This window comes from Carex rostrata, chromosome 26 (genome assembly GCF_964058835.1).
Source record: "Carex rostrata chromosome 26, lpCarRost1.2, whole genome shotgun sequence".
NCBI classification, from domain to species: domain Eukaryota; kingdom Viridiplantae; phylum Streptophyta; class Magnoliopsida; order Poales; family Cyperaceae; genus Carex; species Carex rostrata.
This window is the reverse complement of record NC_135943.1, coordinates 3077415-3097211: the sequence shown is the minus strand read 5'-3', so window position 1 is coordinate 3097211 and position 19797 is coordinate 3077415. Positions and strand designations below refer to the sequence as shown.

Sequence of the window (19797 nt, the reverse complement as noted above, 5' to 3'; positions counted from 1 at the left end):
ACATTGTTGTCAGAATCTGAAAATGTTTAACAGGAATTTGGGAGAGCATAGGAAGCCTCTAGTTAGTTTCATATGTAATTAAAGTAGGATGATTTTGAAGGGGAGTAACTAAAACTAAAAAACTAAAAACAATATTGGTACCTTTACAACTTTACAAGTCATGATGGCACTGGTAATAACTGGTACTGCGACAAACAAGCAGGATATTGTTATAGATATACTGCTGTTACTAGAAAGTGCTTTGATCTCTTTCCCTAAAATTTTCTACTTTTAAAACGAAATATTCTTTATTTTTAAGTAAAAATGTCAGCCTTTTGAAATATCCTTCCAAAGAAATTCGGACCTATTCGAAACATGAGGGCCCACTTTAAAATTCGCACAAACTTACGTTTGAACGATACAATGATCAGATACCTAACCAGATTTGAATTCCTCCAAGTCCAACTACTAATACTACTGGGCCTGTGAGCAAGTGGTATTGCAGCCCATTTAACAATTAGCCCAATTCCTCTTAACACCAAATTCTCTCCTGACCTCTCTCTCTTTCTTGACCACACATCAAATGAAAAACCTTGCAATTGCAGGACATGACAGCCTCACATACTCTTCCATTTTCTCTTTCCTCCCCCCTTCATTTCCTTCAAATGAATTGAGAATCTCTTTCCTCCCCCCCTTCATTTCCTTCAAATGAATTGAGAACTTCTTGGTCTATTGGCTGCATCGGAACCAAGTTAGTTGGGTATGCCTTAATGTCTAATTTGCTATGTTTACAAACTGGTTTCCTAAAAGTATTGTGATATACCTACAAAAAATTTATGAATTAGATTGCACATTGAGTTCAAAGAAAAAAAAAAGTTGTTGTATTAATATGCCTGGTTGTTCAATTAGAATTAATACCTTTCCATACTCCTTTCAAGATAGCTAATGATACCCATAAAATTTTGCAATTAAATCTATTTGTATCATACTAAAGTCCTTCAAGTGTAGTTCATCTTACATGATGCCTAACAAGGTTGGCCCCGGTTTCTTAATGTTATGGTACTATTATTATTCTTGATTTTTCCAATAGGCAAGTAAAAATTGAGTATTATGGTATTTTGGGTAAAAAAATCTGAGTATTCAGATATTCTGATACAAACCAGGGCCATGCCAAATTTTAGCATTCTATTATGTATATGTTTAAATTCTGGCATTCTTAGCCATTGTTTTACATATTCCAGCATTCTATTAATGTTACAGGTGAATTCCATTTATTCCAGGGGGCTTTGATAGCCCAGAGGGTTGACCCTGTAAATTTCCCCAGGCAGGGATCTAGTTGGAACAGCTCTGCAGTATTGGAAGGAAAAACTAGAATTCCAATGGAAATTTCACGAGAATACCCAATTTTGTATAAAATTTGATATACAAATTGAGACAGAGATATTGATTAATAGTTCTTTGGAAAATACCATTGAACTGTGGGCAATTGGTTGTGTCAAATCTAAAGGTTTAATTAATTGGGGAAATTGATTGGGTCAAATCTAATGGTTTATGAAAATACCCTTTGAATAGTTTCATATTTAATCAAATAAGATGTTGTGGTTTAATTTCATAAGAAGTTCAGGAGAAAACTCCACTAAAATAATGATACTAAGCATATTGGTACCATTACTTGTCATCATGGTACTGAGTTGTTTCTGTGATATATACTTTTATATTAATATTATTTCCTGAATTTTGAACAAAAATGACACTGTCCATATAAATGAGTTGAAGATAACATATGTTACTGTTGAATAATGTATTATTTATTTTCTCTTCTGTAGGTGAGCATACTGTAAAGGAAATCCTCTATTTAAAAAAAAAATAAGGTTTAAGAAGGGAGGGAAATGCTAAAAAATATGCTTGCATGTTGTAAGCTATACATATCAGAAAGCCGAAACATACGTGCCTTGCATTCGATTGAAAGCTCCTTACAAGGACATCCAAAAATCCTACTTGTAAATAGATTCACTGATGAGGTCTACAACCGGGTCGGGTACACTCTAGTCTCAACCCTAATTCCAGGCACAAATGATACTGGTTCCGCATCTCCATTGACTGAAGCTGTATTTGATATGGTGAAAGCTGCATATATATGAGTTTTCTGATTTGGGGCTGCATTGTGGGACCCACCCAAGACTTGGTGTAGTGGACCATGTTTGTTTTCACCCGTTAAGAGATGCAACACTGGATCCCGTTGCAGCTTTGGCCCGATCAGTAGCGGCAAGAGTGGGAGAGGAACTCGCAGGTAGCTTTAAAAATTTTCCCCCTTCTTTTGTGTAGTTACATAGTTTTGGATACCTCTCTTGTTCTTCATTTAACCTTGGTCAGTATGATTATTTAAAGAGTGGATCCGTTTTATGTTGCTTTAAATATGATTACTGGGTATGTTACGTGGTTTGGTTCTTGCCTCTTTGCATTATTTTTTCTTTCTAAATAAAATCTATTTACTTTTTATTTAAGCTATGGATACCTATTAAAAATTTGACTACTTAATCTCTATTTCACATTCTACTATCTTGATATACACTATTGGAGATGTTTTCAAGTATACAATCTAAGGGCAAGTATCTAACTTTGAAAAGAAAACTGGAAGCAAGGGTTTACTTGAAATTTTTTAATTGTGCATTACAGTACCTACATACCTCTATGGTGCAGCCCATAGAAGTGGTCAAACTTTAGCCTCAATTCGGAGACAATTAGGTTATTTTAAACCCAGTGCTTCCCAAAATCAATGGGCTGGGTCACTAAGCCCAAATTCCTTAAACCTAAAACCAGATTACGGTCAAATCAATCCTGCCCAAAATTCCAAAGGAGTTCTAACATTAGGCGCCACAAAGTGGGTTGATAACTACAATGTACCCATCTATTGTACCGACATAGAATTGGTCAAAAGGATTGCAAAGCAAGTGAGTGAAAGGGGTGGCGGGCTTGAGTCAGTGCAAGCCATGGGTTTGGTACACAAGGAGGGTGTGATGGAGGTGGCATGTAACTTGTTGGATCCGGGTAGGGTAGGTGCAGGACGGGTTCAGGATGAGGTGATGAGATTGGGGAGGAAAGAAGGGTTGAATGTGGGGAAAGGTTATTTTACTGACTTTTCACAAGAAAGAATTGTAGAGTTGTATATGGAATTGATTAATTCAAAGTAAATTCAATCTGGTCTTTTTTTAATATTTGGGTCCAGCTGATGGCACAGGTGCTGGGCATATCTTGATTTATTGGGAATCTTGTTACCTTCCACATCTATACAATCAATTTTGATTCAGGCAAATTTTAAATTAATCTTTTAGCAATACCTTATACTACTTGTATACATAATATCTTGTATACATCTTTCTTACATTTTTTTTTTCTTCTGTTACATACCCCTGCATGACTCTATAATGTCTTTCTGATACCAAGATAATGAACAAGTAAATTTAGGATGAAAAAGTAGCTTGTAGACACTGGTACCAACCCCTGAGTGAGCGGGAACCTAAGGAGCCATTGTTGACTGATTAGATGCTATCATTTTCCTGTCACCTTCTAGAGTTCCATCAATTGCTATACACTATGAATAATGAATGATATTTACATGATAAATTTTTCTCGATTTCACACCAAACACAAGCAAAGAGAACAATACACTTGCAGTACTTACACAACAACCACTGTTGCAACATAATATTCTCGTCTATCCCTTGGTAAGTAAAGATATTGTTACATTTGACCTTTCTTTATCAACCTGAATTTTCTCTGATTTTGTTCACATTTTTTACAAAAGACATTAGAAGCACAAGTAGTGAGCTTTACTGGTTATCTGTTTGGTTGGTAGTTAGACTTGGTCTATCCCTTGGTAAGTAAAGATATTGTTACATTTGACCTTTCTTTATCAACCTGAATTTTCTCTGATTTGTTCACATTTTTTACAAAAGACATTAGAAGCACAATTAGTGAACTTAATTTACTGGTTATCCATTTGGTTGGTAGTTGACTTGGTAGTGGACTGCATGAAGTATAGCAGTATCAGTGTTCCAATGCTTGATCTAGATAATGTCAGAAAAAGATATGGTGTATTAATTAATCTCTCTTTTGTGTTACATGAATATTTCAGTTCAACATCAAATTAGCCAGATAAGATAGCTTCTGAATTGAGCTGATTACCCAACAAATATGTAGGCACAAAATTTCCATTAACCCTAAAAAAAAAGAGGTGGGCACAAATGTGTTGAGAATCTTGTTATCTTCCACTGATTATCTATGCAATCAATTTTGATTCAAGCAAATTTTAATTCAATCTTCTTGCAATACCTTGTACTAATATACATACTGTCTTATGTACATCTTTTTTTTTTTTTTTTTTCCTTTTCTGGTACATACCCTGCTCGAGTTAATACTCTATAATTTCGTTCTGATATCATACCAACTTTTATACATAGTTACCACTCAAATAAATAATGAACAAGCAAATCTCAGGACGAAAAAGTAGCTTGTAGACAATGGTACCAACCCCTGAGTGCTGACAAGCGGGAATCTAAGGAGCCATTGCTGACTGATTAGATTCTATCATTTTCCTGTCATCTTCTAGAGTTCCATCAATTGCTATATGCTGTGAAAAGTAAATGATATTTACATGATGGATTTTTCTCAATTTCACATCATACACAAGCAGAGAGAACAAAACACAGGCAGTACATACACAACAACTACTGTCGCCACATAATATTCTCATCTGTCGCTTTGTAAGTAAAAATTTTGTTACATTTTACCTTTCTTTATCAACCTGAATTGTCCCTGATTTGTTCACATTTTTTTACAAAAAAGACATTAGAAGCATAATTAGTGAGCTTTACTGGTTATCCATTTGGTTGGTAGTTGACTTGGCAATCGAGAGAGTGAAATATAGCAGTATCAGTGTTCCCATGCTTGATCTAGATAATGTCAGAAAAAAAAAGAAAAAAGAAAAGGGGGATTAGTTAAGCTCTCATTTGTGTTACAGGAACATTTCAGTTCAATATCAAATAAGACAGTTAGATAAGATAGCTTCTAGATCTGATTACCTAACAAAGATGTAGGCACAAATTTGTGTGATTTATAGCAGTCATTTTACGAACTATTTAATGAAAACAGCTGCCTTTATGGTTATTTATGGGTACAGCATGATTTGACATGCTTGGTTAGCTGATTTTCTACACCTACTTTGCATTATTATTTGGTCATTTTCAATCAGATCTTTGGTTGTGTACTTTCGGTACCAAATAAAATTCTTCTATGGTTATTTATGTATTTTCGCCGGTTAAAAGAGCACACACTACCGTACAAAGGCACTCAGTACTTGACACGTGGTAAACCACCAACCACTACATTACAAAAAAATCTAATCGAATACCCATTTGATGTATCCAAGAAGCTTTTAACGACAAATGTACGAAAAACAAGAATACAAAATCGATATCAAGGGCATTTTGGTAAAATCTAGCAAACTCACAAAGCGGCGAAGACAAAGAGAACGTTTCTTGGAACGAGCCACGTGGACCGTCGCCGAGTCGAACGCTTACACTTTCCTCCTATTCTTGGGGTCGTAACACGAAACACCTCACTGGGGCCACCAGCTTGCGCCACGTGGACAAGAGTTACCTCCTCGTCTTTCCGCAAACCATCTGCTGATGTAATTAAACCATACTAATTGTGATTAATAGCAATAAGAAAACCTAAACGGGTAAATTTTTTAATAGAACAATTTTGTCTTCTTGCAGCGGACAAACCAAATGCAGCGCCGTTTTGTTTTGATTCTATAGGACGCTGTGCGCTGTATGAAGCAAGAGCTGCTCTGTTAAAATCTTGATCCCTCAAAACCCAGAGCAATAAGAAAACTTAAACTGGTAAATTTTTTAATAGAACAGTTTTGTCTACATGCAGCGGACAAACCAAATGCAGCGCCGTTTTGTTTAAATTCTATAGGACGCAGTGCGCTGTATGAAGCAAGAGCTGCTCTGTTAAAATCTTGATCCCTCAAAACCCAGAGCAATAAGAAAACTTAAACTGGTAAATTTTTTAATAGAACAGTTTTGTCTACATGCAGCGGACAAACCAAACGCAGCGCCGTTTTGTTTTGATTCTACAGGACGCTGTGCCCTGTGTGAAGCAAAAACTGCTCTGTTAAAATCTTGACCCCTCAAAACCCAGAGCAATAAGAAAACCTAAACGGATAAATTTTTTAATAGAACAGTGTTGCCTTCATGCAGCGGACAAAATGCAGCGCCGTTTTGTTTTGATTCTACAGGACACTGTGCGCTGTATGAAGTAAGAACTGCTCTGTTAAAATCCTGACCCGTCAAAACGCAGAGCAATAAGAAAACCGCCTATACTCAATTACTCATGATAAATTTTACCCAAAAAAAAATTTTACTCATGATATAATTTTAGATTTCTCAAAGGCATCTGAAAATTAGTGGGAATACATAAAGATACACTTACCAGTGTTCTCTTCTCCGTTTCTTTGATATCCTTTACGAGAAGGGGAATTCTCCAACTTTTCAATTCAAGAAGTACATGAACAAAAGTCAAACAAATTATTAAACAAATTCAAAAGTAGAAAGTATGCTTTATGGAGGATTACATAATTGGAAGTAACAAATCAATTAGGGATATCGTACATGCTCTGTTTTTGACGAGAGAGCTCCGATATCAACAGCTACAAATCCATGATCAGGTGATCGCTCGATCATGTCTTCATTCTTTCCATGATTTTCTGTCTGAAATTCCAAATAAGAAAAGAGTATTACCAGAACTGACAGAGGATAAATTTAAATGTTTTTAGTAAAATCAGCTAAAAACAAAAGAGAAACAAGAAAGAACAAGAAATGACTACAGATTGCTTACTGGTAGAGAGACCTCCGCCATGAGAGATAGTGTATTTTATTTTAGTAACCGAATCGGTGGAGTGCTTAGATATAACTCTTCTAGCTTTATTGATTTTCTGTGTCTTTTTAATACGTGTGCTTTTCTTTCTTTTTAAGCGGTGGTTGAAATATATGATGTTGAAGAGACAGAAGAGTGCAAGAGAAACAGATATTTGGTTGGGAAAATTACATAATGGTCCTCAAAATTTGAATAGTCAAGCATGGTTCCGTGATATCATGCTGATGTACTTTTTTGCAAGGTTGCAACATAATCTTCTTTTTGTTGATTGGTTTTTGACTTTCTAATATGTCATGCAAAGCAGGGATTATGTTACATATCAAAATAGGAATCGTGGTGAACTAAATAAAATATTATTTGTTTTAAAAAAAATATAAACTGCATTAAAAAAATATTATTTGATTCGGAAAAAAGTTTGTAATTAATTTGATTTAAAATTAGTTTGTTCTAAAACAAATCAAATCAGTTTGGTTCGAATCTTATTCAAACTCAAACTCAAACTAGGTATAGTTCGTTTGAAATTGGTTTGTAAACTATTTAGATTCGAGTCTCAAATAATGCAACTAATGGCTTTAATCATCAATCTATAATAATATAGGAACCAAACTTATATCAGAGCTCAAAATTGTTAATATAATAGTAACTTATAATAGAAAAATGCTTCAACATCGTAACGAATTAACAATGAAAATAAGTTTCATTTGACTGGGTCCATGCCGTGATTTTAATCAATTGAGCAACATAAAAGGTAAGAGAATTTTGGACTGACCCATAATTTATCAGTGTGAATTTGTGAAAGGTAAAAGTAATAGGAAACCGCGTGAATATTGTTCCGCGTGAAGAAAACTAATGCATAAACTACTGGTGATTGTAAAAAAAAATCCATAGTTCGTGATTTGATTAACTTCAATTCAATTCGAAAAAAATCGCAATTAATTCATTCGATTGAAGCTTGTTCTAAAATAAATTAAATTAGTTTGGTTCAAATCTTATTCAAATTCAAACTCTAACTAAGGTAAATGATTTGGTTCAATTCGTTTGCAGTCCTAGTTAGCGGCATTATAATCGTACGATTGATAAAAAAAATTATTTTCCGTACGAATGCACTAAAATATTGTACAAAGTCTATTTAAGGAATAAATTGCCAATATTGTACAATAACACACGTACGCATGATTGATCATCCCCATCTTATTTCTATTCTTAAGCAAATAATTGCCAGTTGTGAATATCTGTTGTCGTCTCACCAATGAGTATGCTCAGTGGTTTACTTATACCCGAGAAGGCATTATGAATATTTGACCCAGAAAATTGCAATAATTGTTGTTTTTAATTTTACCGTGTAACATAACACTTTTGTGCAATTGCTGCAAGTACAGTGTAAATCGTTCATCTTTTGTGTTAGTTCTCGCCGGTCAAGTTGTCGAAGCGGTTCAAGTAACATGGTTTGGGGGTGCTAATTATATATATATATAGTAAAGCCACGCTACTAAATTTTATATTTTTTGAAATTTTTTTACTATTTATTAAGCCACTTTTTGAAAATCGCTAATCCAACAGTAAAAATAAAATAAAATGGCATTGTTGGATCAGCGATTTTCAAAGTGGCTTAGTAAATAGTAAAAAAATTTCAAAAAAATGTAAAATATGGTCTCCAAGCACATATTTATATGGAGAACAAGATGAACGGTTTGGATTGGTCATTTGGACTTTGAATCCGGTGATTTATAATTCAATGCACATGCATTGCAATGTATAGTAGCCTTACTATATATATATATATATATATATATATATATATATATATATATATAGTACGGCTAACGCGCTTCCTCTAGCATATGGGCCGAAATGCTTCCGGTGGAAAGTTGAAATTTCAAAATCCAAAAAGTCGATCTGAACCGTTCATCTTCTTCTCCATATTAATATCTGCTTGGAGACCAAATTTTACATTTTTCTGAAATTTTTTACTATTTATTAAGCCACTTTGAAAATTGCTGATCCAACGGTGGCTTACCAAACAGTAAAAATCAGAAGCTACCGTTGGATCAGCGATTTTCAAAATGGCTTAATAAATAGTAAAAAATTTCAGAAAAATGTAAAATTTGGTCTCCAAGCAGATATTAATATGGAGAAGAAGATGAACGGTTCAGATCGACTTTTTGGATTTTGAAATTTCAACTTTCCACCGGAAGCATTTCGGCCCATATGCTAGAGGAAGCGCGTTAGCCGTACTCTATATATATATATATATATATATATAGGAATATGCTAGCATGCTATGCAACGGCTCAGATTTCGAGTTTTCAAAATCCTAACGGTCGATCCGAACCATTCATCTTGTTCTCCATATTAATATGTGTTTGGAGACCAAATTTTACATTTTTTAGAATTTTTTTACTATTTCTTTAGATTTATTGAAAATCCCTGTTTTCAGCAAATCTGGACCATAAAAAAACAGCGATTTTCAATAAATCTAAAGAAATAGTAAAAAAATTCCAAAAAATGTAAAATTTGGTCTCCAAACACATATTAATATGGAGAACAAGATGAACGGTTCGGATCGGTCGTTAGGATTTTGAAAACTCGAAATCTGAGACGTTGCATGGAGTATGCATAGCATGCTAGCATATTCCTATATATATATATATATATTATGTGTTGACAACTTATGAATCAGTAATAAAATGTGTTCTACTCATGAATATATGGAATGTCACTTGTAGGACGTCTAGGCCTTGCTTAAATTACTATAGATTATTGGATTGCACAAGTATAAATTAGTATGGATTATTGGAGAGAATTTGGTAAAAATTTTGCGATTTGGAGAGTACTAAAGGAGTACTGCCTCAATTATGAATGCCGACATGTAAATTTTGAAGGCCGATATGTAGACAAGCCTATAGGTTTTGGCTTGACTATAGCTAGCAAAACAAACAAGGGAAATTTGGATGGAACTATACACACTTATCCGATGTTGGCACATGCATGGGATCAGATCTTGAACAGGGTTACCAGGTGTCAGGTCAGGTTTCTCTGGGTTGATTCTTTTTTTTTGTTTTTGTTTTTGTTAAAAGTCCGTGTTCGATTGTATTGATTGAAAGAATTACAATTAGTTGTTACAATAATATTAGACAACATATATTTATGAAAGTATTTAGTTGTAAACAAACTAAAAGTATACACAAAGAGTGTGTATTCTATGAATACAAATTTGTTCATTCTTACTTGATTTGATAGGAGATTAGTGATTGTTTTTTTTGTGTATATATTTTGTTATGTTCCTCTGACAGAAGGCACTGAATCAAATTGGATTGGAAACTGAAAAAAAAAACAAACTAGGATAGTCACTACTCAGAGAAATATAAAACCGAGAAGGCACTGAATCAAACTAGACCAAAAACTGATGAATCAATCGAATCAGGAAAGTCACCACTACTCGGAGATCAAGAGGAGAATGATAGCACAAACAAACAACCAACAAAAATAACAACAAATAATATATAATATAATTAACTATATGCTCATATTGAAGAAACAAGATGGTATAGCAAAGCAAAGAGCAGTGGTCAGATCTCCTAAATGGAAATACCCAAAACAATAGTCAAATTTACTAAACAGAAGCACCTGTTTTTTTTTATTTTTATTTTTTATTTTTTTATTTTTATTATTATTACCATTTGACTTATTTGCACTAAATGAATATTAAACTTTTAAAATTTGACATATACATACATCACTCTTGAAATAGATTAATTAGTTTCAACGGTTTAGATTCGTCAATTAAAGCCAGTTTCATAATTTTTTAAAATTGTGCTCACCAAACTCTCTTGATGAGTGCAACATACTAGCTTTGTTCAACATATGGACTAGACATCTAATTGTAATAATTGAGTTTGAGAAATTTACAACATAGACACATAGACGCATAGCTCCGTAAAAACAACGTTGGCATTCATTTCCTTTATTTCTTGCTCATATATATCCAATCTCATATAAATATTACCATGAAGAGATATATAATGAACAAGGCACCATTTTTTTTCTTAAAATGTAATAAAATGAAAAATGAATTAATTGACAACAACAGAGAGAAATATCTACAAAATTCTGCAAATTCACCTTGGATCCACAGAAAGCAACAGTTCCAAACCTCACTAAACAACCACAATATCAAACAATTTTTCTAAGAAATTGTAACAAATCAAATTAAATTAGAAGGAAATAAGAAAATTAGCACCCATTAATAGTTAACAATGGAGCATTTCTTTCTGATCTCACCCTGATCTCCTGTAAGCACACCAATGTTTCCCATCTTGATCATCGACTCGGCAAAATCTTGGAAGAACTCAGACTCAAATCCATTGACATGCTTCAGGACATATGCTCTGGTAAAACTGTCTGTCAAGAGGGCCCAGTCAGAATGGAAGGCGGATCTTCTTTTAGCCACTTGTTTGAAATAACTCAGATCGAATGTCTTGTAACTGCCAGGATCCATCTCAATGAGTGTCGTGGTATCAGTCGGGCTACACTTTGATCTCAGTTTGGCAATGTAGTTCCTGTCCAAGAACGGGTCGACATCATTCAAGTTGTTTTGGCCTGTGAAATTGTACAAACGGCCTTTGATGGCTGCACAGTCTGTGGTTCCAATTGTGTGGGCACCTAAAATATAGAGATAAAAATAAGTACATTCTGTTAGAAGCATACATTATAAAAATATAGTTGTTATAACAATATGTCAGTTATTATTAACGAGTACCTAAACTGTAAGCATTTAATGGGCTTGGATTTGAAATGAATCAGCACCTTTCAGAGTCTAATAAAGTACAAACAAATGATGGATATAATCATAAATTTTGATATTGATTTATTTTGGAATAATGTATTAATAATTACCTGAAAGAACAACAAGGTCCTTAAGATCAAGGCCCTTGACAGCAAACATTTGAATCAATTGAGTGAGATTTGCTGTAGGTGGCGGAAGCTGCATGGTCTCATCTGCTATTGATATCCTTCCATCTCTCCTTCCTAGGGACACCGGCCATGTGGGTCCCTTGCTCTGAACATTGGTAACAAGAAAGGCATTTTTTTCAGCTTTCTGTAAATTTCATATTATTATAACTTTGGTTGTTTAAAATTTGCTACCAGCAGAATATGGACATAGTTAATATCCAACTTGAGTCAACCAAGCTGGGACACAAATGCATGTTGTATAAGACATTTTTATAGATAATTTTATCCGGATTGCCTCGCCATTAGTAGTATATATAGTGCAATATGAGACTAAAGGCAACAATTGGTCCCTAAACAATTATACTTTCATTAAATTAGTCCATGGATGAAGAATAATTTTGTCAAAAAATTTCACAATTGCAAGAAAATGACGTACCAACCACACAGCATCTCGAGCCATCAAAGTAAGAACATCGGCACAAGAGACTGTGTTTGGGCATGCCTTCTCAAGCTTAGCCTTCACCCTCTCAACTGAACCAAAACCACGAAGGCTACGGTTCGGAGGGGCTTCATTCTCTGCTTTATTGTCCTTTGTTGAGTTCAATAGAACCGATCCATCACAACCCTACATTTCAAAAATAAAAGTACAAATTGCAGGACCAATAATCATATTAGTGATATAATTTCAAACAATACAGGATATAGTGCACAACTTTTATAACATAAGATAAGTAATAAAACTTTGTATATGTAAATATACCCTAACAAAGCAATCATGGAAATGTAATCTAAGAAAAGGAGCAGCAAGGCTTGGTGCTACTGAGAGAATGCTAATCATCTCTTTTCGTACAATGTCTTCGACATTTGGGCATGTCTTGCTATAGTAATCAACACTCAATTGTGCTCTGGTTAACCCTACGAGTAGAAAACATGGAACCATAGTTATCAAAACTGCCAATATGCCATTTTTTGCCATGTTAGGAAGTTGCCAAGGCAATGATAACAGCACTTTGATTAAATGGTCCTTTGTTTTCAAGGTGGAATGAGATTGCTTCATAGTTCATAGTAGTTGTATAGAAGCCAAAATGGCATCTTATTACCAACTGGAGGTTACAAAAACCCTTTTTTTAATAATATATATGATATAAATGCCTAGTTACAAACACTTTTTTTATACAATATATATGACATAAATGCCTATTACAGTATTACTCTTAATTATGTTAGAATAACTTTGAGTCTGCTCTGGGAAGTTATACCTACCAAAGTTGACAATTTTACATCAACTGTTTTGCTGGATTTGGAAAGGAAGCATCCACTGGAAACGTATAAACAGTTATGAGCAAACTCGGTTCCTCTATAATTAGGGGTGGAAACGGATCGGATAGTGGTAAAATCATCTCCGTATCCGTTTTTATTTTCTGAATACGGATACGGATCGAATATTAGGCGGATACAAATACGGATCGGATATTAACCAGATACAGATACGGATATCTGCTTTTTATAATAGTAAATAATATAATTTTTTTCGCTATATATATTAAACTATATAGTATATCTACTATTCTGATGCATATAATTAAAATTAAAAACCATATCCGTATCCGTATCCGTATCCGTATCCGCACGGATATTCGGGTATCGGATATCTGTATCAAATTTTTGGATACGGTCGGATAATATCCGACCCGTTTGCACCCCTATCTATAATGCATGAAAGAGGAATGAGTTGTACCATGTTACCTTGTACCTATATAGGTTCACTTTAATTTACAATAATATTTTTCAAAGTCGGTTTGAAGTTCTTAGTTCTCTAGCACATGCCATTGAATTAAATTTATTTGGGCTAGCCACAAGCGCGCGTAGTCAATTAGACCATTTAAAGTTTTAAAACAATGCTGTCAATGTTGACGAAATTTAGTACAGAGTACATATATTCTTCCACCTCACATGTTGGTTAGACATCAAAATTAAAAGATTCTTCATTGGTCAAAATTATTACCCTTCCGTGAGTTAATTAGTTATGTGTATTACTTAGAAGGTAAACATCCATAAAAAATTTTGTTTCCCCAGTCATCGTACATAATTGGATTATGATTTATGATGATATAATAGATAATATGGATTAGCCAACTTTTGCACTCCATATATAGTACGCACAAATTTTTTATTTGTTAACATCATTGTTTTCTTTCTTCTGTGTGTTTTTCCTCCTTTATTTGATGGTACACATTAATGGCAGTTAAACGGATGGTGTCGCAGTAGTATTATATTTGGCTGGCATTTCACGAAATCTGATTATGTCTGTAGAAAGTAAATAATTTTTCATTAAAATTTTACATATTGTGTCTAGGTGAGGCAGACATCAGATTACTTGATTAGGGTTAATTAATTACTTAGCTAAGTAAACAGTTCGTTTTAATTCTCAAAATTGATTGTCTTGAAAAGCTGTTTGTAAATTGAGATTTGTTTTCTTTTAGTAAATAATCAGGTCATCTATCAAATCTGGTAAAAATAAAAAAAACCATTTGGTCAATAAATAATAAGTTGATTACTGACAAAAATTCAATAAAACCAGATTGCAAAACTTTCTAATTATTCCATGCATCCAGACTGGTTGCATCAAAATGCATCAACAATAATTATCATATCAGGGGGGATGACTGTTGTAAAGTAGAATAATACTGGATAGAAAATTTCTTTTTAATTTTGTTACTTAAATAATTAATTGAATTAAATACTCAGTACTTGCCACGTGGTAAACCACCAACCACTACAGTACAAAAAGCAATCTAATCGAGTACTCATTTGATGGATCTAAGAAGCTTTTAACGACAAATGTACGAAAACCCAGCACAAAAAATCGTATCAGGGCAATGGGGACATGTTTATATCAGGGGCATTTTGGTAAAATACGAAACACCTAACTTGGGCCATCAGCTTGCGCCACGTGGACAAGAGTCACCTCCTCGTCGTCTTCCCGCAAACCATCTGCTGATGTAATTAAACCATACTAATTGTGATTAATAGCAATAAGAAAACCTAAACGGGTAAATTTTTTAATAGAACAGTTTTGTCTTCTTGCAGCGGACAAACCAAATGCAGCGCCGTTTTGTTTTAATTCTATAGGACGCTGTGCGCTGTATGAAGAAATTTTTTTATAAACCATAATGAATAAATCAATTCTTCCGGAACCAGCATGATTACTTCGTTTTTTTGAAAAATCAGAAGGACCGAGTGCTCCATTCGGTCTCCAGTTTTCCCTTTTCTCCAGACCGAATGGAGCACTCGGTCTCAACCATTTTTTCAACTTTTTCACAATTTCCTGTGCAGCGGATGGTGCGGTATATGCCTCCAGACCAAATACAGCATTGGGTCTTGATTTTTTTTTTTCCAATAAAGTCCATTTCCACCGACAATTCACATCATTAGAAGTTAGAAATGGTGCAGTATATGGTAGCACTTTCACCTTTTGTTTCTGTGCACGCACCGACATAATCTGTCTATATAAGACATAGAGCATTATGTTAGCTGAAAATCAATTCTCTCAAGCGTATCCAATTCACTCCCTTCTCAAGTTTTGCTTCTCCAATTCACTCTTCCATTTTCACCATTTATAGCTAAAAATCAAGCTCCATCACAATATTGTGTTTTTACATATCGGCCTCTGCATTGTGTCGGTAGCTTTCATCTAAAGATTATAGTAAGTTTTTTTTTAATTACGTTCATAAGAGCATCTTTTATTTGAAGATATTAACTGTATTTTTCTTTTCATTAGAAAAATCATATAAAATAAATAAATCGATATATAAATATTGATTGACATTAGCTAAATACTTTTTAAGACAAAACATACACATAATTATATTTTATAGAAGGAGTCAAAATGTTTACCATTTCTTATGCTCCACTGTATATGGTCAAATTTTCTTGCATTAGGAAATTAAGATTTTAAAAGAAAAATGTAACTTCAAAAAAGTTATAATTATTTAGTTTTTTTTTATACAAAGTAATGAAGTTGAAAAGTTTTTTTTTTTTTTTTTATTGATCTTGAGGGTTTACCATTTCGTGATTTTATATAAAATGAACTATATTTTTTAACATTCTGACATGATAAGAAAATAAAAGTTACATACAACTTCATAACTTTTATAAATTCTCAGTTTGAAAAAATAATATAAAGACTAAGGTATATTGTTTCACAAGCGCTTGCTTCTTTTGAATGATAATTTTTTTTGTGTGGTGATATACTGATAAATAATTAATTAGATAGTTTTGACAGTTCTTAGCAATTTTTGTGGTGATATACTGCTTTTTGAATAGTCAAATTATTATTTTAACCTGACACAAAACTTAAATTAAATTAAATTCGACTTAAACTATTTAATACAATTATTTATACTACATGCAAATAAATATAAATTAATACAATTATTTATACTACATGCAAACTACATACAAATAAATTACAACATAAACTATTTACTTAAACTACAATTATTACATAAACTACATGCAAATAAATTACTATATAAATCATTTTTTTATACTACAATTACTACATAAACATTTATTTATACTACAATTAGTCCATAAGCCATTTATACTACTAAAAGAATACACATAAATCATTTATACTACAAAAAGAAAAAATTACACAAAAACTATTTATTTATACTACCATTATTACATAAATCATTTATGCTACTAAACCATTTATTCTAACTATTTATTTATAATTTCGGATTATTAATAAAAAATAAGAGAATTAAACTCCATACCTAACGAAACTTGTAGATCTGAAGCTCTTCTTGTTCTCCTTTCAAAAATACACAAACCTATATAATTAGAATTAAAATTAAACTAATAATTAGAGAGTAAAAAAAAAATTTGAGGCACCCACGGAGAGAGAAGAGAGACAGGGGGGGAGGAAAAATGGTGAATGGGGGAATGGGGAACGCAACACAGAGACGGAGTCACTTTAATAAATCTCAAGACCGAATGGTCTACTCTGTCTGGAATTTTCAGGATCTTCTGTGGCGCCTGCAGGGAAAATGTGAAAAAATGGTTGAGACCGAGTGCTCCATTCAGTCTGGAGAAAAGGGAAAACTGGAGACCGAATGGAGCACTCGGTCCTTCTGGTTTTTCAAAAAAACGAAGTAATCATGCTGGTTCTGGAAGAATTAATTTATTCATTATGGTTTATAAAAAAATTCCCTGTATGAAGCAAGAGCTGCTCTGTTAAAATCTTGATCCCTCAAAACCCAGAGCAATAAGAAAACTTAAACTGGTAAATTTTTTAAAAGAACAGTTTTGTCTACATGCAGCGGACAAACCAAATGCAGCGCCGTTTTGTTTTAATTCTATAGGACGCTGTGCGCTGTATGAAGCAAGAGCTGCTCTGTTAAAATCTTGATCCCTCAAAACCCAGAGCAATAAGAAAACTTAAACTGGTAACTTTTTTAATAGAACAGTTTTGTCTACATGCAGCGGACAAACCAAACGCAGCGCCGTTTTGTTTTGATTCTACAGGACGCTGTGCCCTGTATGAAGCAAAAACTGCTCTGTTAAAATCTTGACCCCTCAAAACCCAGAGCAATAAGAAAACCTAAACGGATAAATTTTTAATAGAACAGTGTTGCCTTCATGCAGCGGACAAAATGCAGCGCCGTTTTGTTTTGATTCTACAGGACGCTGTGCGCTGTATGAAGTAAGAACTGCTCTGTCAAAATCCTGACCCCTCAAAACCCAGAGCAATAAGAAAACCGCCTATACTCAATTACTCATGATATAATTTTACCCAAAAAAAAAATTTACTCATGATATAATTTTAGATTTCTCAAAGGCATCTGAAAATTAGTGGGAATACATAAAGATACACTTACCAGTGTTCTCTTCTCCGTTTCTTTGATATCCTTTACGAGAAGGCGAATTCTCCATCTTTTCAATTCAAGAAGTACATGAACAAAAGTCAAACAAATTATTAAACAAATTCAAAAGTAGAAAGTATGCTTTATGGAGGATTACATAATTGGAAGTAACAAATCAATTAGGGATATCGTACATGCTCTGTTTTTGACGAGAGAGCTCCGATATCAACAGCTACAAATCCATGATCAGGTGATCGCTCGATCATGTCTTCATTCTTTCCATGATTTTCTATCTGAAATTCAAAATAAGAAAAGAATATTACCAGAACTGACAGAGGATAAATGTTTTTCGTAAAATCAACCAAAAGCAAAAGAGAAACAAGAAATGACTAGAGGTTGCTTACTGGTAGAGAGACCTCCGCCATGAGAGATAGTGTATTTTATTTTAGTAACCGAATCGGTGGAGTGCTTAGATATAAATCTTCTCGCTTTATTGATTTTCTGTCTTTTTATTACGTGTAATTTTCTTTCTTTTCATGCGGTGGTTGAAATAAATGATGTTGAAGAGTGCAACTGTGAAAGAGAAACGGATATTTGGTTGGGAAAATTACATAATGGTCCTCAAAATTTTAATAGTCAACCATGGTTCGGTGATATCATGCTGATGTACTTTTTTGCAAGGTTGCGACATAACATAATTGCCTTTTTGTTGATTGGCTTTTGACTTTCTAATATGTCATGTAAAGCAGGGATTATGTTACATAACAAAATAGGAATTATGGTGAACTAAAAAAATATTTTTTTTTTTTCAAAATAAAAACTGCATTGAAGGGGGACTGAAAGAAGTTTCTTAATAATAATTCCTTGGGCTGCTTTTTGAATGTAATGGCATCATGAGTATTTTTTTTTTTTTTAATGGTTAGCGGTAAGGCTGCACAAAAAGTTCGTATTTGGTGGTTCGATTTGAATTTGATTCAAAAAAAATTAATAATTAATTCGATACGAAATTATTTTGTTCTGAAACAAATTAAATCAGTTCAATTCGAATCTTATTCAAACTCAAACTCACACTGGATATAGTTCGTGAGTTATTTAGATTCGAATTTCAAATAATGCAACTAATGGTTTTAACCATCAATATTTAATAATGCAGGAACCAAACTTATATCAAAGCTCAAAATTGTTAATATAATGGTAATTTATAATAAGAAAATGCTTCACCAGCGTAACAAATTAACAATGAAAATAATTTTAATTTGACTAGGTCCACGTCGTGATTTTAATCAATCTATCAGCGTAAAAGGTAAGCGAATTTTGAACTAATTCATAATTCATCAGTGTGAATTTGTGAAAGGTAAAAGTATTAGGAAACTGCGTGAATTTTGTTATGTCTGAAAAAAACCGCAAGTAATGCGTAAACTACCGGTGACTGTAAAAAAATCCGTAGTTCGTGATTCGATTTGAAAAAAAATCACAATTAAATCATTCGATTGAAGTTCATTCTGAAATAAATCAAATTTAAACCAGTTCAGTTAAAATCTTATTGAAAGTCAAACTTAACGGCTAATGCTGACTACAATCGTACGATTGATAAAAAGAAGTTATTTACGAATGCACTAAATTGTACAAAGTCTATTTAAGGAATAAATTGCCAATATTGTACAGTAACACACGCATGATCTATTATCCCCATCTTATTTCTATTCTTAAGCAAATAATAGTCAGTTGTGTTTTAATTCGTCTCACCAATGAGTATGCTAAGTGGTTTACTTATACCCGATAAGGCATTATGAATATTCGACCCAGAACATTGCAATAATTGTTGTGATCAATTTTACGGTGTAATGTTAAATTATAGATCTCATTATTTAATTAATATGGAAGCATCTAATTGTCCACAGCCTTTTGTCCACCATTTGTCCACAGCTTTGACTTGCGCGAATACTGTAAAATTACTTCTACATGCTGTAAAATTATACAATATATCACATAAAATATATCAGTTAATCACAAAACATCCAGCAACTATTTGAAGTGGTCCCATGATAGT

At 33.3% G+C, this 19797-nt stretch overlaps 2 protein-coding genes and 1 pseudogene across 6 annotated transcripts; 1 reads left to right on the top strand and 2 right to left on the bottom strand.

Annotated features, from left to right (window-relative positions):
• The first annotated feature begins 588 nt into the window (after positions 1-588).
• Positions 589-3363, top strand: LOC144544665 (formiminotransferase cyclodeaminase-like protein; annotated as a pseudogene). Its single transcript, XR_013508294.1, has 4 exons — positions 589-739; positions 1240-1387; positions 1806-2269; positions 2656-3363. The product of XR_013508294.1 is annotated as a formiminotransferase cyclodeaminase-like protein (transcript).
• A 1206-nt stretch (positions 3364-4569) lies between these two features.
• On the bottom strand, positions 4570-18304 carry LOC144544667 (uncharacterized). 4 transcript variants are annotated; one of them, XM_078293216.1, is made up of 6 exons: positions 18152-18304; positions 17942-18040; positions 17763-17817; positions 14843-14871; positions 5489-5637; positions 4570-4931 (listed from the first exon to the last, which is right to left on the bottom strand). In XM_078293216.1, exons 1-6 carry the CDS (start codon positions 18170-18172, stop codon positions 4850-4852), a joined length of 435 nt encoding a protein of 144 aa, XP_078149342.1. In that variant the 5' UTR covers positions 18173-18304; the 3' UTR covers positions 4570-4849. The 4 variants fall into 4 exon arrangements, with proteins under 4 accessions (XP_078149342.1, XP_078149343.1, XP_078149345.1 ...); XM_078293217.1 differs by having other exon boundaries at positions 14843-14868; XM_078293219.1 differs by lacking the exons at positions 14843-14871; positions 17763-17817; positions 17942-18040; positions 18152-18304 and adding exons at positions 6478-6532; positions 6657-6755; positions 6883-7039 and having other exon boundaries at positions 5489-5660.
• Positions 10980-12871, bottom strand: LOC144544668 (peroxidase 1-like). The gene is made up of 4 exons (XM_078293220.1): positions 12635-12871; positions 12311-12499; positions 11818-11980; positions 10980-11583 (listed from the first exon to the last, which is right to left on the bottom strand). The coding sequence occupies exons 1-4, from the start codon at positions 12848-12850 to the stop codon at positions 11165-11167; spliced, it is 987 nt and encodes a 328-aa protein (XP_078149346.1). The 5' UTR covers positions 12851-12871; the 3' UTR covers positions 10980-11164.
• Positions 18305-19797: the final 1493 nt, after the last annotated feature.